Source organism: Phascolarctos cinereus, unplaced genomic scaffold (genome assembly GCF_003287225.1).
Source record: "Phascolarctos cinereus isolate Bilbo 61053 unplaced genomic scaffold, phaCin_HiC Scaffold_726;HRSCAF=1367, whole genome shotgun sequence".
NCBI classification, from domain to species: Eukaryota; Metazoa; Chordata; class Mammalia; order Diprotodontia; family Phascolarctidae; genus Phascolarctos; species Phascolarctos cinereus.
In genome coordinates this window covers 153,128,296-153,152,875 of record NW_027556098.1, presented here as the reverse complement: position 1 = coordinate 153,152,875, position 24,580 = coordinate 153,128,296, and the positions used below count along the sequence as shown (strand labels likewise).

The 24,580-nt window shown below is 37.5% G+C and overlaps 1 protein-coding gene across 5 annotated transcripts in view; it reads left to right on the top strand.

Annotated features, from left to right (window-relative positions):
• Positions 1 to 24,580, top strand: part of NCKAP5 (NCK associated protein 5) — a 1,104,295-nt gene that overhangs the window by 945,743 nt on the left and 133,972 nt on the right. For all 5 annotated transcript variants that reach the window (XM_021009468.2, XM_021009467.2, XM_021009473.2 and 2 more), the window contains one exon: positions 20,085 to 20,186. In XM_021009468.2, the coding sequence (XP_020865127.1) occupies positions 20,085 to 20,186 (102 nt within the window). The remainder of the gene's footprint in view (positions 1 to 20,084; positions 20,187 to 24,580) is intronic.

Here is a 24,580-nt window from a genome sequence, read left to right as displayed (position 1 = left end):
TAATATCACCAATCTTATAGAGAATTGCTGTGAGAATCAAATGAGTTAAGTATGCAAAGTGTTTCGCAAACCTTAAAGTACTGTGTAAATGTAAACTGTTTTAATCAACATTGATGAGATGTGGCCCCATTTGAAAGCATACAGATCTGTGTCTTTTGGACTGCTAAGTATGAGTATGAAAATGCTTATAAGGAATGGTATAAAGACATAATTCTAGGTGTGGTGTTTAAAGGCACACTTTTCCTCACTATTAGGAAAAGGAGCTCAGGTACCAGCCTTTCCCCCAGAAAAAATTCCCTTATACTCCTGTATATACAAAAAGAACAAAAAAATGACCTTAGAGGTTATCTAGTCCAAATCCCCCATTTTATAGGTGAAGATAACTGAGGCCCAGAGAGGTTGTGATTTGCCCATAGTTATACGGGTAGAAAGTAGAAGGAATTTGAGTTAGGTCCTTCTGAACCCAAAGCCAAGGCTCTTTCCATCAAATGATACTGTGCCCTTCCCTAGTCAGGCTCCCATCTCAGGACAAATATCACTGTTCATGAAGATTAACATAATGATTTGCCTTTGGCAAACTGTGAAATTCAACAACTACACTCAGCAAACACTTAGAAAAGGCACTGTGGGCAGAGTTTGTCTTCCATGACCCCTTTCTTCATTTTCTATGCCCTTTTCCCAATTCCTAATCTTCAGGCACCTATAGCCATCCTACTCGCTTGTGATTTCTCTTCTGCTGCAGAAAGAACATAACTTAAAGCAAGGGAGTTTGTCAGTGTGTTGTCTAGACTATTTCGTCTCTAATTGTGAAATGAAAGGTCTCATTCTCTATTGAAGTGGCAGAAAAACTTCAGACATGTAAAGAGAAAAGGAGGCAGCTAGGTGGTGCAGTGGGTAGAGTTCTGGGCCTGAAGTCAAGAAGACTCATTTTCTAGAGTTCAAATCTGGCCTCAGACACTTAGTAACTGTGTAACCCTGGGCAAGTCACTTAAGCCTTTTTGCCTCAGTTTCCTCATCTGTAAAATTAGCTGGAGAAGGAAATGTTAAACCACTTCAGAGTCCTTGTCAAGAAAACCCCGAAAGAGATCCCGACGTCAGACATGATTGAAAGGACTGAACAAAAGGTAGACAGGGACCAGGGCAGGTTGTGAAGGGCTTTAGATGCCATTTCTGTGAACAATTAGAAACTTCATTAATTACACTTTTCCTTCTTATTTGATTCCCTTTAATTCAATTCAACAACAACAAAAAAGTTATAAGTACCTACTCTATTCAGGGAATTCCCACTGGAAGTTGGGAAGTATAAAAAATGTAGATAAAGGGTTTCTAACCTCGTGCAACTTTGTACCTAGTAGGACTTGGTGTTTGTACAATGAGTAGAAATTATTCTACATAAGTAACTAAAAGAGGGGAAGACAATACTGTGTGGTGCTGAAACTGGGCTTTCTATTTATAAATCATTTCACATACTCAGTGGAGCCTCCCAACTATCCAGTGGCTAGAGTTAGCCTCAAAAGCAGCTGCCTCTCTCATACAAAGTGTGTGTGACTTTTGCCAAGTCACTTACCCTGTCAGGGTCCCATTTAACTCCAAGTTATAGAGCAAGGGCCAATCTGTATTGGTAGAGGTAGTTTACTTATTGGGAATTCCCTATGCCAATAAAATTTGCCACTTTGAAACAACCCAGTGAAGAATCACAGTTGTCATTACCACTATATAAATGAGAAAACTGAGACTCAACCAGGTTAAGCGATTTGTTCAGCTAGCATCAGAAACGGAATTTGAACCCATGTCTTCCTGACCCTAAGTCCAACACTCCACCCAATACACTAGGCTGCCTTTCAAGATTGAGAAGGTTTTGCTCCATAGGGAGAAAATGCAAGGCATCTCAAACATGCTTGCAAAATAGAAATATACCCACTGATTGTTTGTATTCAGGGCATCAGGCTTTTCCTTAAACAATTTCATTTGGGAAGACAGTTTCAAAGTACAATTCATGGATTTGCTAAATTATTCCTTTCTAAAGTAGACATTAGAGTTGCACTTTGTAGCTGTAATATATGCACACGCACACAGTCTCACACACACACACACACACACACATACACACACACACATTACTTTTGTCAGCTAGAGTCAAGATTTGAAACTTAATCCAGTTTAGTTGAAGAAAGCTTTTGCATAGTACCTGTTAGTGTTAGGTTAGCTTTTACCAGTTTCCCTGATCTATTAAAATTATGGCTGGCTATCAGTTTTTATAGACATAGAGGTCTCAGTGGGAGGAAAGGCATTCACTGTAATTCACTGTACAAATCTCCCAGGGACACTTAGTTAAACCATGAGAACCATACATGCCTGTGTAGGACCAGAGTTTTCCTGGAGCACAGAGCAGTGAATTGGTATGTGCGACTAAAATATGTACTGCCTAGCAATTATGCTTCTTCCGTGTTCAAGTTATCAGCCCTTGACCCACAAAAAAGGGATTAAAAAAGGGAAGCTTAGGCCAACCACATAGCAGGCACTGGGCAGTGAAGCTGTCACTCACAAAGTTACCAAGTGCTAGCTTGTGCTTGGGCAGGGATGACTTAAAATATGGCAATTTGTACCCTCTGACCAGTCAGCACATCTTGAAAAGCCTGAGATATGACTCAGGCTGATGAAGCATTTGGCTTTATTCATATCCATTTTTCAAGCTATGACTGATGTGATGGAGGACAGAGTAGGGACCTATTTTAACCATTATCTGCGCAAAAAGGTGCATCACTCCATTCCCCCTTTAATTTAAATATTTGGGGAAAGAAGATGGGAGAGATATTATATCTGTGTAGCATATCAGAAGATAAAGAGCCCTGAAATTTCAACTAAATTCAATAAATACTTATTAAGTCTGTATTGTGTGCAGAGGCACACTCTGTGCTAGGAACTAGAGAAAAGATGATAAGGAATTTACCATCCAATAACAGATAACTATGGCAAAATAAACAAATGAAACACAATAAGTAAAACACAGATGTGTAAATGAAAAGTTACAGGCATCTCAGCTGGAAAGGGTCACCCTAGCTCACTCACTTATTAATCATTAGTCAGTGAAAGTAATTTAACCTTTCCAGATAGATAAACCATTTAATAAATTCTTAACGTATGCCAGATATTATGCTAAATTCTGGATATATATATATATATGTATATATATTATATATATATATATATATATATATATATATATATATATATATATATATATATATATATAATAAACAAGACCCTCCCTGCCTTCAAGGTACTTCCATTCTAATGGAAGGAAACACAAAAAGGTGCTAGGAATCAGAAGGTGGTAAGGAGGGAAAAGGTACTTCATCAGGGGCATGACTGGAAGACTGCAATAAGTTGCATGGTTCTTGGTTCCAGGTTAGATAAGACAAAAAACTAACCTCTCTGAGGTTCCATTTCCTTTTCTAGAAAATGGATATAATAATACCTCCTCTATCTATATCAGAAGGTATCTGTGAGGATCAAAAGACATGATATATGAAGAAGGGTTTTGTATATAATAAATCCTATACACTTCTAATGATACATTGTTATCTATCTCTCCCCCACTCCCATAAGGAGTAATGAAGAAGAAGCTAGGAAAGCAAGAAAAAGGTTTCTTTGGAATGAAAACTCCTTGAGGCATTTGATATGATATGTTTGTTGAGTCAAATGGAAATGTTGTGTTCCTTTTGTGCTCACAGCACCAAATGCATGGCAATTAGGTGATAAGGAGGGGAAGGAGGAAGAGGTTGTGGAGGAGGAGAAGGAGGATGAGGATGGGGAGCATGCAGATTCTGGGAGCTTTCGGAGCTGATGAAACTCTCCAGGTCAGGATTACTTGGCACCTGCCCCTTCTACTACATTTCAACTGCTGGGGGAGAGGAAGGGGTACAATTTATGTGCACTTGGAGTGTGGCGTTATCTAGTGTAATGAATAGATCCAGGTAAGAGAAATAATTTCTTAAACTTTTACTCTCTGCCAGACTCTGTGGGAGATGCTGGGGATACAAAATCCAAAATGAGACAATTATTGCTCTCATGCTAATAGAGAAGACAATAGAGGAGATAAACAGAGAAAGGAGTTTGGTTCTAAAAAACCACATGGGTGAAGCCATTGGGAAGTGGATTGTTGTGCTCTTGTATTCAGAGCTTGTTTGGGTGGTAAAATGCCCCTAGTAGGGCTGATGGCCGCCTGGGATATGCTAGATAGAATGAATTAGGTCGCTTTGTGCTCACTTACCTGTCATCTGAACAGCTCAGCCCCTAAAATTAAAAAAACTGAATGGCATTATTCAGGGAAGTTGGTCTCTGGTATAGTCTTAGGTCTGTTCCAGAGAGAAAGAAGATGAATCCCCAGGTTTTTGTATTAGTTTTTCAAAAACATTTCTATTCATACATAGTTAAGGGATGTGAACCAGGTGACAGAGGCTGTCTGACTAGTTTCAAACTTAAGTAAACGTTGAAAAGGAGTCTTTGTGGAATGGATTTACATTGTATTTTTGTGGTACTTCCTCAGACATCATGGATCTTAACCAGGTGGCTAACAGATAGCTTTTCAAAGCTCTATCTGAAACTTTAGGCTAGAAATCATGATCTAAAGTTCAACACAGCCTGTGGGGAAAGAGTTTCATCCTTGAACCTTTATTCATTCATTTATGTATGTATGTATATATGCATGTATGTATGCATGCTTGCATGTACGTATGTAGTCATTTATTTCTTTACAGGTGATGGTGTTTCTAAATCTAAAATTTTGTAATTCTGTTATTTCCCTTCTCCCCTCAATCTCTTGCCTACTTCATTGTCATGTCTGTATCATCTTGGTCTGGTAATTTCCTCTCTCTGGCCCTCAGTTTCTTCTGTAAAATGAAGGGGTTAAAGCAGAAAATCTCCAGGGTGCATTCCAATGCTAAAGTCCTATTTCTTTACACAGTTTATGAGATAGTGCTGCAGAACGAGGATCCTCACAGCCTTTAGAGGCCAGCATTTAAAAGTGAACAGACAGAAAAAAAAAAAACCTGCTTTTGCTTAATTAAATTATTACATATGCCTTGGTCTGGCATTCTGGGAACGGACAAGCCATCAGTATATTAGGTTTTCTTTGTAACCTTAATGCTTAGCACAGTACCTAGAACATAGTAGGCATTTTAAAATGTTTGTTAAAATCTTGACTTGGGACACATATTTCAGAGTAGGGACTGCAGCTTGGTTCCAATTAGATCAATTCAAAACTGAATCCGCTGAAGTAGTCACATATATTTACATACATATCATTTGAAGATTTTATTAGGTAAAATTTGGCAATTGTTTCAGCCCACTGAAAATATGCAGTATGAATTTGAATGAATAATGTGACCACTGTTGAGGTTTAGAGGTTGGGGTACTGGGACCCCAAAATCATAACTCACGGGTCCTGTCAAAAAGAATTCGACCCACGCCTTCTTTCAGCCAAAGATGAGCTTTATTAAAGATGAACCATGCAGGCCAGACTCTTAAGAAATCTGAACATTTGTGTTGCTCATAAGGAGGAGGAGCATGAGGAAGTCTCAGCCCCTACATGTCGGACAGGATGGATCTTATGTAACAGAAAGACTATGGGAGGGATCTAGGAATGGTCAAGTAGTTTGGAGTGGCTGGGGTGGGGAGGGGAGGGGTGCTGAGAGAAGGGGCATCTTGATAGGAATGACCAGTACTGGAGGAGTTTAGGGAGGATCTTGAAACTGGGGTGACTGGGGATGAGTGCTGAAAGAATCCCCAAAGGGAGTGTATGGGAGGTTGAATGGGACATCTGGGAATAGAAGTGGAGGGCTAGGCTTAATTAGGATAATAAAGACTTGGGAGATTGGGCCTAGGCCATAAGGAAAGGCCAGTTGAGTAGATTATAGCCTCAGGCAACTGCTTGAGACTTTATTGACCAAGTGAGTTCAAGGAAAGTTTAATGGTTTTCTTTGGCCTGTAGACAAATGGCACCCAAATTCTTTTTGGGGTGAGGGGCAAAGGTATCACCTTGGGTCTGTACCCCATCAACCACCACTATTTGCACTAATCATGACCTAACTATATGTGTGTATATATATATATATATATATATATATGATATGTGTGTGTATTTTTTGTGTATGTGTGTGTGTGTGTGTATATATATATATATATATATATATATATATATATATATATATATAATATAATGTATATATATCTGTATCACATAGCATATAGCATATAGCATATACAAGAAGGGCCTCCTATTCTTGCCTGCCAGGTTAAAAAAGAATAATCCCTGGTTTTGTTGTTGCTGTTGTTCAGTCCTTTCAATGGTGTCCTACCCTTCATGATCCCATTTGGGATTTTCTTGGCAAAGATACTGGAGTGGTTTGCCATTTGCTTCTCCAGCTCATTTTACAGATGAGGAAACTGAGGCAAACAGGGTTAAGTGACTTACCCAGTAAGAGAGTGAGACTGGATTTTAAGTCACAAAGATGAGTCTTTCTGACTTCAGGCCTGGCACTGTATCCACTGAGCCACTTAGCCTACTCCCTTTCCAAACTTAGGATATATATAATTCTACAAACTGATCTTTTTATTGTTCTTCAAATGTAATGTTCCATCTTCCCAGTCTGTGTCTTTAAGTATAGACTGTCCCTGTATTTGAAATGTACCTATTTCTCATCTCTACATTTTAGAAGCTCTAATTCCCTCCAGCATTCACAAGTGCCACCTTTTACATGAAGTCTTTCCTTATCCCACAGCTGTTAGTGACTCCTTCCAAAGTACTGGAATTTTTTTTTGCATTAATTCATATATGTATGTTGTTTCTCCTTTTAAATGTAAATTACTTAGGATTTTTTTTTGTCTTCATAATACCCAATATCTAACACAGTACGTGGGATATAGTAGGTGCTTAATAAATACTGGCTGATTGATTGATAGAAGGTCCTAGCTGTGGAGACTAAAATAAGCCACTTATTAAAGGTTTTAAATGACACAAATGGAGAAGTAGCAGATCCTTTCAGGGTATGAAGTAGCTTTGTCAGGGTAAGAATAGCTAAAAGACCACTAACCCCTCTGGGAAGATTAAAAGTGATTTCAATTGAGACTAGGAAAATAGTCAGATTAAGTTAAAGGTAATCATTTGTAACCGTGAGTCAAAGAGTAAAAGTACCACATTGTACTTGGAAATTTATGTTTCTTTATATATATGTACTCATTGTACCTCTTGGTATAGCCAGCAATTTCACTTGGATACTGCAGTTGTTGATTTAAAGAAAAAGCAACATTAAATAAATTATGTGATTTAGCAGGAGGAAGATGATACAGTGGACTTGCTCTGGAGTCAGAACACTTGGTTTCAAATTCCACCTCTGATTCTTACTACAAAGTGTGACCTCGGCCAAGTCACTTAACATCTCTGAGGTCAGTTTCCTTGACTTCAAAATGAAAGTTAAATTTGATAAACTCTGAGATAACTCACAGTTCCACAACTGTGATTCTATGATCAATATTTTGAGGGAGACCCTAACTCATTGGTCATTTATTACACTGCAATCCAACATACAGACCTGTAGACCTCATGATACCATGGTAGAATTGTAGGTGTCTTAACTAGGAGTGTATAAGCAATCTCTATAGGACTAAATAGCCTGTTAGATCACTCCCAACTCTAAAATGTGGCTTGTTTTTCAAAAACCAACAGCACTGAGCTGAAAAAGTTAACACCACATTCACCACCTTTGTCTTCATTAAAATACAGTTTAAGTCAAGTCAACAAGTATTTATTAAGCATCTACTGTGTGCCAAGCACCATACTAAATTCTGAGGATGCCAAGAAAGGCAAAAAACAGTGCCTATTCTCAAGGAGCTTACAATCTAAAAGGGGAGACAACATGCAAACAACCATGTAACAACAACAGTAAGAATAGCTAACATTTTGATGAGGTAGAAAAGAGTACTTGAGGCAGATGGAGCAACCAGGATGTGAGACAGGAGATAAGAGGCAGAATGTGACCAGCAGAAAAGTGATCAAAGAAGACTCTGCACTGTGAACTTACCTGTATGCTTTCACAAAGCACCCTCAATTCCCCAACAACTCTTCCCCTTCCCTTTCCTGTTCTCTTTGCTTATCACCCCCTGACTACCTAATATCCCAGCCATTTTGGAGCCATGCTTGCTCCTCCTATTTTCTTGTCCCCTTCCCCCTGTTTCATAAAATTATATTTAAACCACACCTTTGACCTTGCTAACTTCTTTGCCTCCTATGGGAAGCAGGGGCCACTTCTGCTCCACTAGGGGAGCAGGGCCTGTGGCGTATGCTCTGCCTCCCATGTGGAGTAGAGCTCACTGGGGCTCTGCCTCATAGGGAGCAGGCTGGATTGGGTACATTACCCAAATAAATGCCTTTCTTTAACTTGGAGACTGAGTGAATTCTTTCAGGACGCTAGGACTCACACATCTACTCCTCATCATTTTAGGTAGCACCCCAACATTCCTGGAGTCCACCCTGAACTCATCACCAATGGCTACAGAGAAGGTCTAAGTGAATTCTTTCACACCTGAATTGGCTCTTCCAACTCTGACCCTCAACAATTTGAATAGCGCATAGTTGTGCTGAGCACTTTACAAATTTTGTCTCATTTGATCAAACAAGACAAATTGGAAATAATGGGGGGTGAGATAATAAGATGTTTTTAGCTGAGACATGAAGGAAAACAGGGAAGCCAGGAGAGAGAGCGTTCCATGTACAGAGGATATTCAAAGATAATGCTTTAAGTTGGGAGAGTCTCTTTCTTGGAGAGAGCAAGAGTTTTTTGTTTTTTGTTTTTTCCTTCTTCTGGCTTGGAACAGAAAAACATGAAGGAAGAAAGACAATGTTTTCCCTCAAAGTTCACACAGGCAGAGAACAAAGAAGGCTACAGAAGTCCATGAGAAATAACATATTTTGCTTGACAGATGAAAAAAAAGCTATAGATAGTTCAGCAAAACAATGGTTCAATTAGAAAGCACTTGTCAAAGTACCAGTTAAAGTAATTAATGTTAAAATGGAAATCTTGAGTTGCTTTAGGATCTTTTCTACTACCAAGAAGACTAGCCTGAATCTAAATGAAATCTCCTCCCCACCCCCATCAAAACCAGCCAAATAGAAAGCAGAACATTCCCAAAGTTCTTAAGAAATGACAGGCAAATGAGTTTAAACTTAGTTCTTAGTTCATCTAATCTGTGCCCGCAGAAAAATAATACTTTTCTGTACTTGCCTGTAGATCTTGCTGTGTTTCACACAGTTCTGAATGTTCCCAACTCATTCTCACCTCAATTATGTGCCTAATTGACATAAGTGAGGGCTTTCCAAAGTGGTTTGTAAAGCTCCTCTCCCCCCACCCCCTTCCTCAGGCTGGTATATTTTGAGGGAGATTTTAGGGGCAATGTATAATTCCCCTGTTGTAGGTCTTCTACTTGATTGTGGGCTATTATACCTGGACATTTAACAAAATATTGTCTTGTGTATACTTAAGTGCTTCCTTGTCTTCCATGTCCATGAATCCATTGTCTCCTTTCTTTACCTGAGTTACATTATTTGGATAATTTGTTTTATAAATTCATTTGGATTTTCCCCTGTGCCCAGATAGTGTGTCCATGGCACTGTAGAAGGTGCATTAGACTAGCTGACTGGACAGCTGTATTCTAGTTTTGGCTGTGTCCCTAAATAGCTTGGATAAGTCATTTAACTTCTTTGGTCCTTACTGTTCTCATTCGCAAAATGATAATGATGAGATCTAGAGGTTTAGGGGTACTGGAACCCCAAAATCACAACACACAGGTCCTGTCTGAAAGAATTTGACCCAAGCCTTCTTTCAGCCAAAGATAAGGTTCATTAGAACATCTGTCATATTGGGCAGACTCTTAAGCGAGTCTGAACATTAGTGAGCTATTGGCTAGATTATAAGAATCTGAGCAGTGGCTAGATTTTAAGAATCTAAGCACCTTAATGGAGACAAGATGGACCTTATATACAGAAAGACTGTGGGAGGGATCTAGGAGTGGCCAAGTAGTTTGAGGTGACTGGAGGAGGGGTCTAAGGAAGATCTGAATGGGAGTGGCCAGTAAAATAAGGTGAACAGAATTTCTGGGACCTGGACCACATGGCCAAGGGGGAATGGAGCCTAGCTAGGATTAAGGGTGGGAAATGGCTGGGGTCCATGGGGAGGTAAGACAATGGAGAGCTAGGCTAGATTAAGGGTAACAGAATTGGGAGATTGGGGAAGCCACAATGAAAGGCCAGTTGATGGGATTATAGCCTCAGGCGAATGCCAGAGATTTGGCCATGTGGGAAAGTCCAGGGTTTGTCCTTTCTAGGGTCCAGATCCCAACCCCATCAATAGGGCTGTATGAGATGATCTCTTAGACTCAACACTAGCATTTTGTAAATTTCACCCCCCCATATTTTAAAATAGAATTACTCATTTTTGAAATATCAAATCACAAGAATCCTCACATGGTAGTATTTTACTATAAGGAATTGTTGATTGAATAAATGCATGGTTAGATTTGTGTTCAAAAAGCCTAGGGTCAAAATCTGGCTCTGCCCCTTACTAATATACTTTGGGCAACTCACTTATCCTCTCTGAGCTTCACTTTCCTCACCTGTAAGATGAGGGGTTGGAATAGATGTTCTCTAAGGTTATATGGCCTTATGACCCCTTCTAATAACTAGGGAGCCACAGCCCACAGGTTGTAATCCAATGGCCTTGAACAGGAGTTCTTAAGCTTTTTTTGTCATGTACCCATTTTACAATTTGGTGAAGCGTATGTACCCCTTTCTCAAAATAATGTTTTTAAATGCATTTATTAAATTCATTAAGATTACAAAGGAAGCCAATTACACTGACATAAGGATGGAATTTTCCCCTGTTCCTAGACCTCCCTGAAATATGTTCACAGACCCAAGGTTACTAAACCTTGGTCTAGATAGTAAGTTGACTTAATGAGCTTCATGTGAATCTCCCCACAGAGCCCAGTAAAGAGTTCTTTGGGGCAATAGGTACACAACAGGTACTGAATAAAATGCTTTTTGCCTGATTAATCAGAATGGAACCCCCTAGGGCAGAAGTCACTTCTCTTCTTTTTTATCATAAGTGTGACTCATCTTGTGTTTATTTAATAAAATGTTAATGGAATTCAGCAATCTATAGCAGATGAGGGCATTCTGTATATGTACCACCCAACAAGGAAAAACTGTCATCTTGGGAAAGTTGCTTTGAAACCCCAGTTGAGAAGGAGGTACTCTTGACTGAAGATTTAGATGATTTCCTTCAAATGAATTTGACATCCCAAGCTTTCTGCTGAGGAGGGAAAGAAACTAGGACTGTCCTAAGGCTACTAAACATACTTAGGGCATTGTAAAGATTGATATGAGAGGTGAGTGTTAAAGTTGACAAGAAAAACAATTACACCATGGAATAGTGGATAGGTGGATAGTTCAAAAAAAGGATTAGCTCTAAAAATTTCAGGCTGAGTAACATCTCTGAATTGAGATTAGGTAATGATGGACATATTTTTAAAAGGTCTTTAGGAAAATAGTGAGAAGGCAAACTTGCTTCTTGTCATTTCAGCAGGTTGAGTGAATGTCAGATGTTATGGTTTTCTTTACATCCCCAAAATGGAAATGATGGCATAATTAATTAAACATTACCTTTTATCCAAAAAGATTTTTTGCCCTCAGCTCAAATTTTGTGACAATCTAAGAAATGACCATATAACATTCAGTTATATAATATGCCGTTATCTAATATTCAGTTATATAATAAATACTTAATGGAATCAAATGAAACACTGTGAAATGTGAAACAAGGGTCTCCCACAGTCCTCTCTTGATGGCATCTGGAAGGGTGGGTGAAGGCTCACTCTTCTGAGTAAGCCAGAATTTATAATGTATAATACATGAACAATATAAAATCTAGGTAAAATCATTTGGCGATTAAAGCTTCCTAATAAGAAATTATCTAAATCATTTTCATAGCTATTTAAAAAATCTTCCCTGTACTTCTTTTCAGTATCCTCAGCACATCCAAAGCCTCTGTCTTTCCATCTACTTATTCAGAAAGCATTCTCACAAACAATCCACAGATCAATCGATAAGCATTTATTAAGCTCTTCCTATGTTCCAGACACTTTGTTAAGCATAGCATACAAAGACAAAAAGTCATTTCCCTCAAAGAACTTATATTCTGAGGTATGAGACATAGAAACATAGGCATATAGAGAGTATATGCAGAAAAAATACAAGGAGGCTTTGGGGCAGAGGGCATTAGCAGCTGGAGGGAGTGGGATCAGGAAAAGATTCATGTAGAACGTGCCCCATGAGTCTTGGAGGAAGCTGGCTATTTCAAGTAGCAGTTAAGCCAGGGATCATATGTGGCAAACAGCTAATAGACCAGGAAGGCTAGACTACAAACTATGTAGAGGGAAACAATATGTAAGAAGTCTGGAAATGTACTAAGGGTCCATCTGGTGAAGAACTTTAAATGCCAAATGGAGATTTTATTTGATCCCAGATTTACTGAGGAGCTACCAGAGTTTAATTAGTGAGGTAACTGCTATGATCATAGCTATGCTTTAGGGAAAACCCTTTTGGTGTCTATAGAGATGATGGAATGGGAAGAGACTTAGAGTATGGAAACCAGACAGGAAATTATTGCAGTAGGTGAATAAAGAGGAGATGAAATCTAGGACTAAGGTGATGGCTTTGTAAACTGAGTGAAAGGGACTATTCAAGTGATGATATGGAAGAGAAATGACTAGATTTGGCAACTAAGTAGATCTATGAGGTGACAAAGAAGGAAGAGTTAAGGGTGACAACAAGGATGTGAACCTGGGTAACTAGAAGGATTATATATAAAAAACAAGGATTATATATAAAAAACATGATAAATAGGAAATAATTAACAGAGGGAAGGTACTAGAATTAAGAGGAGATGCAGAAGGCTCTCTGTAGAAGAAGGTGAGATTTTAACTGGGACTTAAAGAAAGCCAGAGACATCAATAGTCAGGGCAGAGGAGTGAGATATCCCAGGCATGGGAGATAACAAGATACAGTGCCCAGAGCCTAGACAGGAAGTGTCTTGTTCATGGAACAGCCAGGAAGCCAGTGTTACTGGATCAAAGAGTATCTGTTGGTAAGGTGTAAGAAAGGTAGGAGGGGGCTAGCTTCCTACTGTACCATGTTGCCTCTATTTCCTCCTTAAAACTTAGGAACGGGAAACACAGGAAAAAATATAGCAACCACAGAACGCTCCATTTAATTTTACTATATTAATGCTAAGAGCCCTGATTTTTCTTCAGTATGGCAGAAAAGGCTACCCAGATTTTCCAAATAATGGTCTGCCCTCTACCTTACCTTGTGTTATTGTGTCCTTCATGTTCAGCAGTCACTGAGTCCAGCAGTTCTCAAAGTAAAAACGCCACTTTTTACTGTTGATTCTACATAATTTGGTGTCTTTCATCACCGTTGAACATTTATTGAGTGCCAAAAATTTTTCTAAGTACCATCTCCACTGTGGTTCAGTGGAAAGAAAACTAATGATCTAGTCAGAGGACCTGGTTCAAATTCTGCCTCTATGATGAGGGACCTTGGGCAAGTAAATTGCCCTTCTCTAGGCCTTAATTTTCTCATCTGTAAAATGAAGGAGGTAGAATAAGCAACCTTTAAATTCCCTTCTAGCTTCAGATCTGTGACCCTATGACCTTAGGTGATGTTAATAAGGCAGAAACAAAGATGTCCTAAAGAATCTGATTAAACTATACTACTATGTGGTATACTTCGTGCACTTTGAGGATCTGATGAACAGAATTCAGTTCAATTCAATAGGAAAGATATGTGTTTATCAGCAGCTACTATGTCTGCAGGGATTCAGGAAAAAGAAAACTCATCTCCCCCAACAAGGCTACTACTTCTTTCTGAGAAAAAAAAATCATGTCTATGGCTCTGATCTCCTGGGAGATGAGTCTTCAGTCACTCCCTTTCTGAGAAACTCATGACGTTTTCATCCCTGCAAAATCAAGGACAATGAGTCCTCTACTTCATTGCATTGAGGGGGATATTTTTCTGCTTTGAATCACAAACGTAGAATTATGCAGAGAAAACAGAGCTGGGTGATTGATGTCAAATTAACTCATCTAATATCAAAGTGTGGTTTGGCACTGGCTGCACTGGCTTTGACAAGGTCCTGGAAGCTAAGATTTGTCTTTTGCTTTGTTACAAGGCCATGAAACAAGGACATGTTTTCTGTTACCATATAAACTCTGTTGCCAAATGTCTAACTATTTTCATAGATTTATCTTTTTTTTTTAAATACTGGACCTGAGGTCTAATCAATATGTGGAATATTATATATTAAAGTCATTATCAAAGAGACAAACATCCAAATTACACAGAACATCATTTCCAGCAGTGAAATTGTAAAACCTATACTCCAATTATCCATGGAACACACATAGACCCATGTATTCTAAATGTACTAAAAAAAATACAAAGCAGTTACATACATAAAAATACACTAATTCATCCAAGTGGCACTGTATGCTGTGGTTTTTTTGCTTGAAAATGATGCAAAAACAAAAAAAGCAATAGTGACTGATCACACTTCAACTCACCAAGTATTTCTTAACCATCTACTATGTCATTAAGGAATTCTAAAACAAGAAGAAAAGATGATATAGTTATGTGACAAGAGCAAGAGATGAAAAGTGGCCAGAGTTTCTACTTTGATTCCAGGAGAAGTCTGGAAAGGTCTCCATCATATTGGATGAACCCCCTGTAAAAATCTTTTGAAAGAACATGAACAAGTCACATAGGATGGGCAGGCTTGGACAGAGGAAAAGCCACGAATTAAGTTCTTAATCTGTTGAGTTTGAGATATTGTAAGAATATCCAAGCGGAAATGTCCCATAGTCATTTCAAGGTACAGGACTAGAAAGAACTCGGGTGAGAATTCAGGGCTGGAGACATACATTTTAAGGACATCAGTGATCACTAAATTTGCAAGATAGAATCAGTTATGAAAAGGCTAAAGTGTAAAGATATGAGGGAAAAGCCACGTATTTTAGTCCTGTGTTTCCTAGGAGATTCCAGCTTCCTCTTAGCATATAGCACTCCCCTTCATACACACCTTCATCCATCCAAAGTGGCTGCCTTGCTTTTCCTCACATATCCTATTTTATCTACCATCTCTGTGCATGTGCCCAGACCTTTATGTCTGTAATTCACTCCCATCACTCATCTCTACCTCCTAGAATCCCTGGGGGTTTTTTTCAGACCTCATCTCAGAAAACATCTTCTGTATGAGGTTTGTTTTGATACCTAAGGGTATTACTACTTCTCCCTCCCCAAAGTGCCTTGTAATACATACATATATGCATACATATATACATATTTGTGTATAGGTAAACCTCAGAGATATTGTGGATTTGGTTTCCAATCACCATAATGAAGTGAATGTTGCAATAAAGCAAGTCACAATTTTTTTTGGTTTCCCAGTGCATATGAAAGCTAGGTTTAAACTATACTGTAATCTATTAAGTGTATAAAGTATTATGCCTTTTAAAAATATACATTCCTTAATTGAAAAATACTTTCGCTTAAAAAAAATTGCTAACCATCATCTGAGCCCTCAGTAAGTCATAATCTTTTTCCTGGTGGAGGGTCTTTCCTCGATGTTGACAGCCGCTGACTGATCAGGGTTGCTGAAGGTTGAAGGGGCTATAGCAATTTCTTCAAATAAAACAACAATGAAGTTTGCCTCATTGATTGACTCTTCCTTTTGCTCGAACACATAAAGGCCATTGCAGGGTTAGTAACTGGCCTAATTTCAACATTGCTGTGACTCAGGAAATAGAGAGACCCAAGGAGAGGGAGAGAGATAGGAGAATGGCCAGTTGGTGGAGCAGTCAGGACACACACATTTATCAATTAAGTTTGCCATCTGGATGCAGTTTGTGGCTCCTTAAAACAAGTACATAGGAACATCAAAGATCACTGATCACAGATCACTGTAACAGACATAATAATAATGAAAAAAATTGAAATATTGTAAGAATTACCAAAATGTAACACAGATGTGAGCACATGCTGTTGGGAAAATGGCACCAATAGACTTGCTCCATGCAAGGTTGCCACAAACTTTACATAGATAGATAGATAGATAGATAGATAGATAGATAGATAGATAGATAGATAGATATGCAAAGCACAATAAAGCAAAGCACAATAAAACAAAGTATACTGTACATGTTATCTCCTCCTATCAAATGTGTGATCCTTGAGGACAGAGATTGTTTAATTGATTGACTGTGTACCCCCACTACCTATCACAGTGCCTGGCACATAATAGGTGCTTAATAAGTATCTATTGATAAATAATTGCTTGCTTGCTTGGGGATGAGGATTGTCTCCTCTTTTTTAAATGTTCCTGAAGTGATTTATATGGTGTGTGTATGTCTGAGTTGACAGAGTCACAGGATATACCCATGGATGAGGCTGTGTTACAAATTATCTTTGCTAAGATAGGAATGGAATAGATACCAGAGATTTACTAGCCAGCTGGCTAGGAGCAAGGAAAGCTGAGAAGGAAGCAAAGTGTATAATTGATCTCCAAAAGCCTATGAGTCAAGCGTAGAAGCTTTTTCAAGTAAAATTTCATGGAAAAAAATAAAAAAGAAATCTAAAATACAGTAACCAGTATCTCATTTGGGACCAGGAAATAATTCTACCCATTTTAGGCTAGCTTTTGTATTCCATTTTGTAAGACACTGAAAAATGAAATTGGATCTATAAAAAACTTGATTTCTAAGACCCTTTTTTACTTTAAAATCCTTTGAACAAACAAACTGATATAGAGAATGAAAAAAAATGGGGCAGCTAGGTGGACTCACTAGCTGTGTGACCCTGGGCAAGTCACTTAACCCCACTGCCTAGCCAAAAACAAAAACAAACAAACAACCAAACAAAAAAGAATGAAAAAAATGGAACGTCAGGGGCAGATGCTAATGAAGATGGGGTTATTTACTGTGGAGAGTAACAGTGAAGAGTGACACATAACATTTTAGAATTTGGCCAGGTTTAGTATAATGATACTGTATCAGTAATGAGTTCTTCCAGGGTTGGAACAGTTTTTTGCTTTTCTCTGTATCCCTAGCACTTATTTTAGTGCCTATCATATAGTAAGTATTTAATAAATGGTTAATTGATTCTCCATCTCCACAGGAAGAGAACAAAAATTAATGAATGTGGTTACAACAAAGTTTAGCACAGACCATTCAGGAGTTGATGGACATTTTCCTATTTCAATAACTTTTGCTTATCTTAATACTTTCCATTTCTTCAGAAACAAGTCCTCACTGGACCCAGTGAATGTATCTCAGAAACCTTGTAATACTTATTAAATAATCTTCATGAGTTATGGTGACTGAAAAAATCACAACCCTTAAGGCAACCTTCTGATGATGAACCTTCTGAATTCAGATAGCCTGCTTGCCTGATGAGAGAGACACATAGTCCATTGCTGAATGTGTGCCAGGACTTGTCAAAGCTTATATTTTTGTTCCTAGAGCCTTTGAGAACATACCTGGAGTTACCTTCATGCCATGATAAGGTCATCTTATATTTGTCAATAAAATTTTTAAAAAAATTTACAAAGTCCTAAATGAATAGAATGACTTGCCCAAGATCATATAGCAAATAAGTCACAAAGTTCAAACCCAGATCTGGTTCGTTTATGGAGACTCTCCAATTCTAAAAGTGTTCATAGTCCATGCAAATTAGAATCAACATCCATTTTGCTGAAGTATTACAGATTTCTTTGTAAGGTGATAACAGGAAAATTCATTAAATGTTGCACACCTGACATCATTCTTATATCTTTGAGATATACTTATAATGCATTGATTTTCAGATAGTTACTTGTGGGTAATATTCATGAATTTTCTTTGGCTAGGCCTGTGATATCTTGGATATAAGATCTCAGGGAGGAACTTGCTTTACCAATGAAGATTAGGTATTTTCTTTGTCTTTTATAGTCCAGAGTTGCCTGGGGACACTGATAGGTTAAGTGATTTCCTCAAATCATAAAGCCAATTTGTGTCATACAAAGAGCACTTGAACTCTGATATTCTTGACTTCCAGGCCAATTATTCATTCTCCCCTTCAAGCTCAGTTACATTTGTCTAATTTCTTTAAAATGAAGTTTACAATACTAAGGGTTTTTTAAATATTTTCTATTGAACTGGATTTGATTATTTATTATTAAGCAATAAGTTGAATTGGATAAAAGGTGAGATAAAACAAACCAATATTGTAATGGAATATTTTACTCTACTAAACCAAAAGAGGAAATAAAAGATGAATTCCTAGTATAGATAATAAAAATAGAAAAGAGTCAGAATATAGTTGAAAATTCTAGGGGAGGTGGAATTATTAACAGTGAAGAGATAATGTCAGTTTTTCAGATATTAGTCCATGTGTGACATCCTATAAGGAGACTTTCATGATCTCCTAGATTTTAGTGCTTTTTCTATGCTTCCTAAATTATCATGTATTTATATGTTTCTTTATTATATAAAACTATTAAAATATGAGCTCCTTGAGGGCACTTTTTTTGTTATTTTTTTCTTAGTGACTAGTAGAGTGCCTTATATATTATAGATGCTTAATGTTTTTTGGAATTGGTTATTACATTAGAAGACACCTCTAAAATCACTGATATTGCCATCATTGTTGGACATCCTACTCTAGTCAGCAGTGCACCAAAAGCAAAATGGGAGTGGAGAAGGATGCTGATTATTCACTCACTGTTGGCTGTAATTTTAGGCAGACGGTGGTAGGAACTGAAGGAAACTGCTGAGTAAAAAGCAAATAAACTATAATCTCTGATGTAACCTTTGATCTCTGAAATGACCCTAAAATTAATTAGTATTACAAAGTATATGAAATTGTCTGGATCAAAGCCAATTTGCAATTGAGCTATCTTAGTGATGAAAAAGAAAGTCATGTAGAAGATTATGTGTGCATGAGAGAGGGAGAGAGAGATCAAGGGAAGGAGGGAGAGAGAAAGTTTGTGTGTGTTAATTAGATAGATTGATAGTATCTAAAGTCACAGAAGTAGTGTCCAAGACAAACCAGACAGTAAATATAATTTCTCTCTTTTTTTTAAGTCATCAGCTTAGAAGAAGTTAGGCATACATCATGAGGTTTATTGTATTTGCAATTAAACAGATCAAATTTAATGTGTGCAGAAAGCCCTAGTAATTAGTATACAAATTAATATGGGGAAATGGCACTGGTTTAGCAGTCCTCCCAAGCAAAACTGAAGCAAAGAATTGAGTATGTAATCAAACAGCATCTGAATATTAATGCACAAAATCCTCTGAGTCCCCAGCTCCCTGATGCAATTATTTTCTATTCACATTAATTGTTCCTAACAGATGACATTAATGACTTTGAGTTAAAAAGTGTCCAAGGGAAGATTTCACAAGATCAATGCTGTTTAGAAATAGGGTCACTTTTATAATCATTTTGCTCAAGTTCTAACCACTGTTTAACACAGCAAGGTTAAAATGATGAGTTGGGGGTGGGGAACATTTAATGTTTATATGAAATATTCATTTTAATGTCTTACATTATAGTCCCCTTGAATCCTTAAATAAATGTCTCCAAATATTTACATTTTTCTTAGTATTAATTTTCCAGCATATCATGTGTGAGGGTGGCTAGACTCTTTCAAATAGGATTCATTAGAGTAGTTTTTCATTGGATATTTTATTATCAAAGGTATTTTCCGCATCTGTGGCAAGCTTTCCAATTAGGAAACTCCAACTTCATGTAAAGGTTGGGCTTTTTGAGATTTAAGGGCCATTCCAATTTAAGATTATATAATTCTTTAACACATGCAGGTTAATCAGGCAATCGCTTTCTCTTTTCTACAGTTTTGCTGTCCTAGATGAAATTGTGAAACAGACTGTTGTTGCTAACTAAGCTTCTCCTTTGGTTTTTCTTTATCATTCCTTAGAAACTTCACTCACGCATCTTGGACCTTTCATCAGGGGATTTGCTTTCAGAGGTAGAAAGAAACCAAAGTTTGATGCAATCACGAACAGATGTTGACATTCATGTGAGTTTCCCTATTACTTTCTAATCACTTGTTTCTAACACTATTTTTTTCCATCATGAATGATGTCACAGGTGTACTATTAAACATATCCTTGAAGGGTTGTAAGGCAGGTAAAAATACTTTCCTTTCTTCTCTTCCTTGAAATTCAATATCATGTCCCTGGTTGATATAGTAAGCAGAAAGTGTCACTCTGGACAAAAAAAAGCATAAATCTTCGCTATGTCCCCAAGATACCTTTTGGGGTATTGATTACATCTCAAAGTCTCTGAGAAATGGTCAAGGAGATTTTTATTAAAGCCTATGTACCATATTATTCATCCTACTTTTATGATATATTATGTATGAACTTTTAAAAATTCATAAGCTCTGCATTTTTTTAAATGTAGCGTTAGTTTTCTGCTTATTTGGCAAAACTTTAACCAGCATGACTATTAATGCTCATTATGTAAAATAAGGCAACAAAAACAAAAGCTAGATAAAAATATAAAGAAGTATAAGGGCATTAAAAACTGACAGCTCAATACTTACAGGTAACTTGCCCTTTATTTTACTGTATAATTTTGTCGGTCAAAATGTGATATCCTACATCAAAGGTAAATACTTTTAAGTTAAATTGGAATTAAATTTTAGTGGAATGCCATAATTTTACACATTCATAAAGACACTAATAGCATTCAATCTATAATATGGCCTTAAGGCCATATTATTTAACTGTGCAGACTTCATCCAAGAAATTCTTGGCTGCCATTCTCTGTTTAACTGAAATGCTTTTGTATTCTAATTCACACAGTAAGATTTTTTAGTGCATGAGTTGCTCAAGGTGGTAATATAAAAATAAAGAATGGAAAAATCCCACATTCAGTGCAAAACTACAAGTATATGTTTTTCAAATTAACATAATATAATCAAGATAACAGGGAGATGTTAGTATACTGTTTTGTTTTCTTTTTAAAGAATTATTTACATTTCACAGAACACCATGACTTCTAGATAGATATCTTAGAGATCATTATAGCAGTGTAACAGGAGGTGGGGAAAGGAGATTTACTGAATGCCAACCATGGTCATGGCCATTCAACCATCTACTCATCCATCCTGAGTCAGAATGGATGACCACATGGTCAAAGGCGGTCTAATGGCTGAATTCCACTATTTTAAAGTGCCTTGTCTACTTCATATCAGTTAGTCATGACATAAGCATAACAGTAGGATAATTAAAATTCACATTTAAGCAATGTCTATTTTGTAATTTCTAAAAAGCCATGAGATTGTAAGTGTATAAGTAAGCTCAAAATAACCCTGTGAACTATGATATGCATACTATTAGCCCCATTTCATAAATAAGAACTCCAAAGCACATAAATGTTTAAGAGTTTACCAGAATTACACTGTTGGTGCATACCAGAATCAGGATTCTAACTCAAGTCAGTTCCTTCCAAGATTAGTGATCTTTCCAAACACTCAATGAACAAGTATTTATTAATGTACCATTATGTATCTCGCACTGGGCTAGGTGCTGGGCAGATAAAAATGAAATAATACCTCCCCTTGAAAATACCTCTTTAAGGGAAAAGAGCATATACACAAATAAGTTTATACTAATATATGAAAGATAAATACAAGGAATATTTGGGGGGAATGGGTCATAGTAACATTGATTTGGAGCTAGAAGGTTTTCAGAGGTCATATAGTCCAAACTCCTCATTTTTCAGTCGAGAAAACTGAGCCCCAGAAAAATTAAGTAACCTAAGGTCAAACAGATAGTAAGTGTCTGAGGGAGACAGCATCAGCAGCTTGTCAGATCAGAAAAGGCTTCCTGTAGAAGGTTTCAGCTGAATAGAGTTTTGAAGAAAACAGAATTCTCAAGGACAGAGCTGGGAAGGGAGTATATTCTGGGCTCAGGTGACAGCCAGTGCGGAAATACTACCATAAAAGATGGAGAATCAGCAAGAAGGCCAGTGTGATTGGATTGTCAAGTACCAGGAGGCGAGTAATGTGATATGTTAAACTTGCAGAAGTAGGTTGAGGCCAAGTTGTGAAGGGCTGTAAAGCCAAACATACATGCTTTAATTTGAACCTACAGGTGATAAAGAGCCAATGGAGTTTATAGAGTAGGGGAGTAACATGGTCAAATATAGAAAATTACTTTGGCAGCCAGTTTTCTTCCCTATAACACTGCTCCTTATTTATTCTTTCTGCTTTACTTAAATCTTTAACATCAGAATCACCTCTAGAGAAAAAATGATACCAGTAGAGAAATACAACTTCAGAATGTTGTCATCATGTTCTTTGAGAGTGACAGTGTTTGTGAGCATCATATTGATTGACTCCAAATGTTTTTGGTCTCTTATCAACAAATATTCATTGATCTTCTACTACCTGTGGTGCAATGTGGGGGAAAACAACAATGTATTTATAGTCAGAGGGCCTGAATTCAAATTTGGTTCTAACACTTACTTCCCATGTGACCTTGGACAGGTCATTCAACTTCTCTTGGCTTCAGTTACTCCATTTGTAGAATGAGGGTGTTGAACTACATTGTCTCTATGGTCTCTTTCAACTCTAAATCTATGATATTACTGTATTTTTCTCAGTGTTTGGCCCTGTGCTAGGTACTAAAATGCTACAAAGAAACTTAAGACATGTTCTCTATCCTAAAGGGACTATGGTTTGATTAATGGGATGAGCAATATGTACATGAAAGGATCACTAACAATACCAAAGAGATAGGGACTGGACAATGACTTCATGGACATAGGGAGCTTCTAGGTGAGTTCTCTCTACTAAATCAGATCATACTTTCATAGAAAGTTTTAGTCTTAATGAGTTTTCTAGAATACTGAGAAGTTGAGACTTGCCCATAGACAGCCAGCAGAACTGGAATCCAGGTTTTCCTGGCTCTGAAACTAACTCCAGCCATTATTCTACCCTGCCAATACAATATTCTGCTATAAAAGCCAAATCCCAGATGATCAGTACAAATAATTGTATTGTAGGACTGCATAAGTCCCTTACCACTTTATAGCCTGTGATTCTAGAAGAGAAGGTTAGAATCCACTTTCAGATAGGATGATCAGGGAAAGTTTCATAGGAAAAAGGAAATGGGATTGGATCTAGAAATTGGAGGATAAGTGGGACTTGGATGGGGTTAGAGAAGAAAAGTAGATCAGATGTTTCTAGAAAAAGGAACCAGCCACTAACAAAGGTAGAAAAGTATGAGGTATATCAGAGGGACAAAGAAGATAGCTGTGTGGCTGGGGCAGACAGTTCTTGAAACTTTTAAGCCCCTGAACACACAAATAATTCCAAGGCAGAATTGCAAATAATAACAGCAAAGGATTCTACCCTTTACCCCTATAAAAAGTTGAGGTAGGAATGGTCTATTTGAAAAATATTCCTTCATCTCATTGAATGGCATATCTATGGCTGGATGTGAAAATATTTTCTGTCCACAATGCCACACAGTATCCTTTATCCAAGAACCAAAACTGAGAGGCCAGTTGTTCACCCAAGTGTGATAATATTCCCAATTTAGGCTCCTGAAATTATCTACTCCTTCTGCTTCACTGTTCTTCTACCCTTTAATGTCTTGTTTTGGTCTGTGTTTTAATCTCTAAGCCTATTGAGATCCTTTTGCAGAAAGGCAAACTATAAATCAAAAATAAATAAAAGGACTAATCTTTACATGTGCACAGTGGTTACAGATCTATTTGTCACATTTAGGGCTGTGTAGCTCTTATATACACACTGGTAGCAGGATAGAAAGCAACTCCACAGCTTCTCCAGTACAAATGCACCTGAGTTGTCAGAGCAGATGAAGCTGTTAATAACCACCACTGTGTTCTTCACTCAAACAGTAAAGTAATAAAACGTGGGGTGACAAGAAATGGGGAAAATGAAAAAGCCATAAGGAGATGTGCAGCTCAATGTAATATTTCTTAAAATTTGTCATGAGGCATCATCGGGATTTAAGCAGCCGGTGGATCTGCCTGGCAGTCGTACCAGCTGCTTATGTTTCATATAATCACAGGTCTGTTGTCTTCTATTGAGACATACATATGAAAGCATCCTTCTCAACTAAGCTGCATCAGGCAATAAGCAAAATCTGAAAAATCAATAAGGATTGCTTAAAGCTGGATCTGGAGATGAGTTTTTACTTCTAATGAAATTTGAGACTAAATTTTAAAAAAACCAATATGCTGGTGAGACTCTTTGGAATCTTAGATCATTTAAAAAACTAGTTATGTAGCAAGGAAGAAATAGCAGCAGCAACCCATATGCCTAATGTTGGAGAAGATCTATTATTAAGCATGTGAGCATTGGTTAGAAAGCAAGTTAAACTCATCCTGTATATTTACCTATACAAAGGTTTAATATTTTAGCAAAAGTACTTT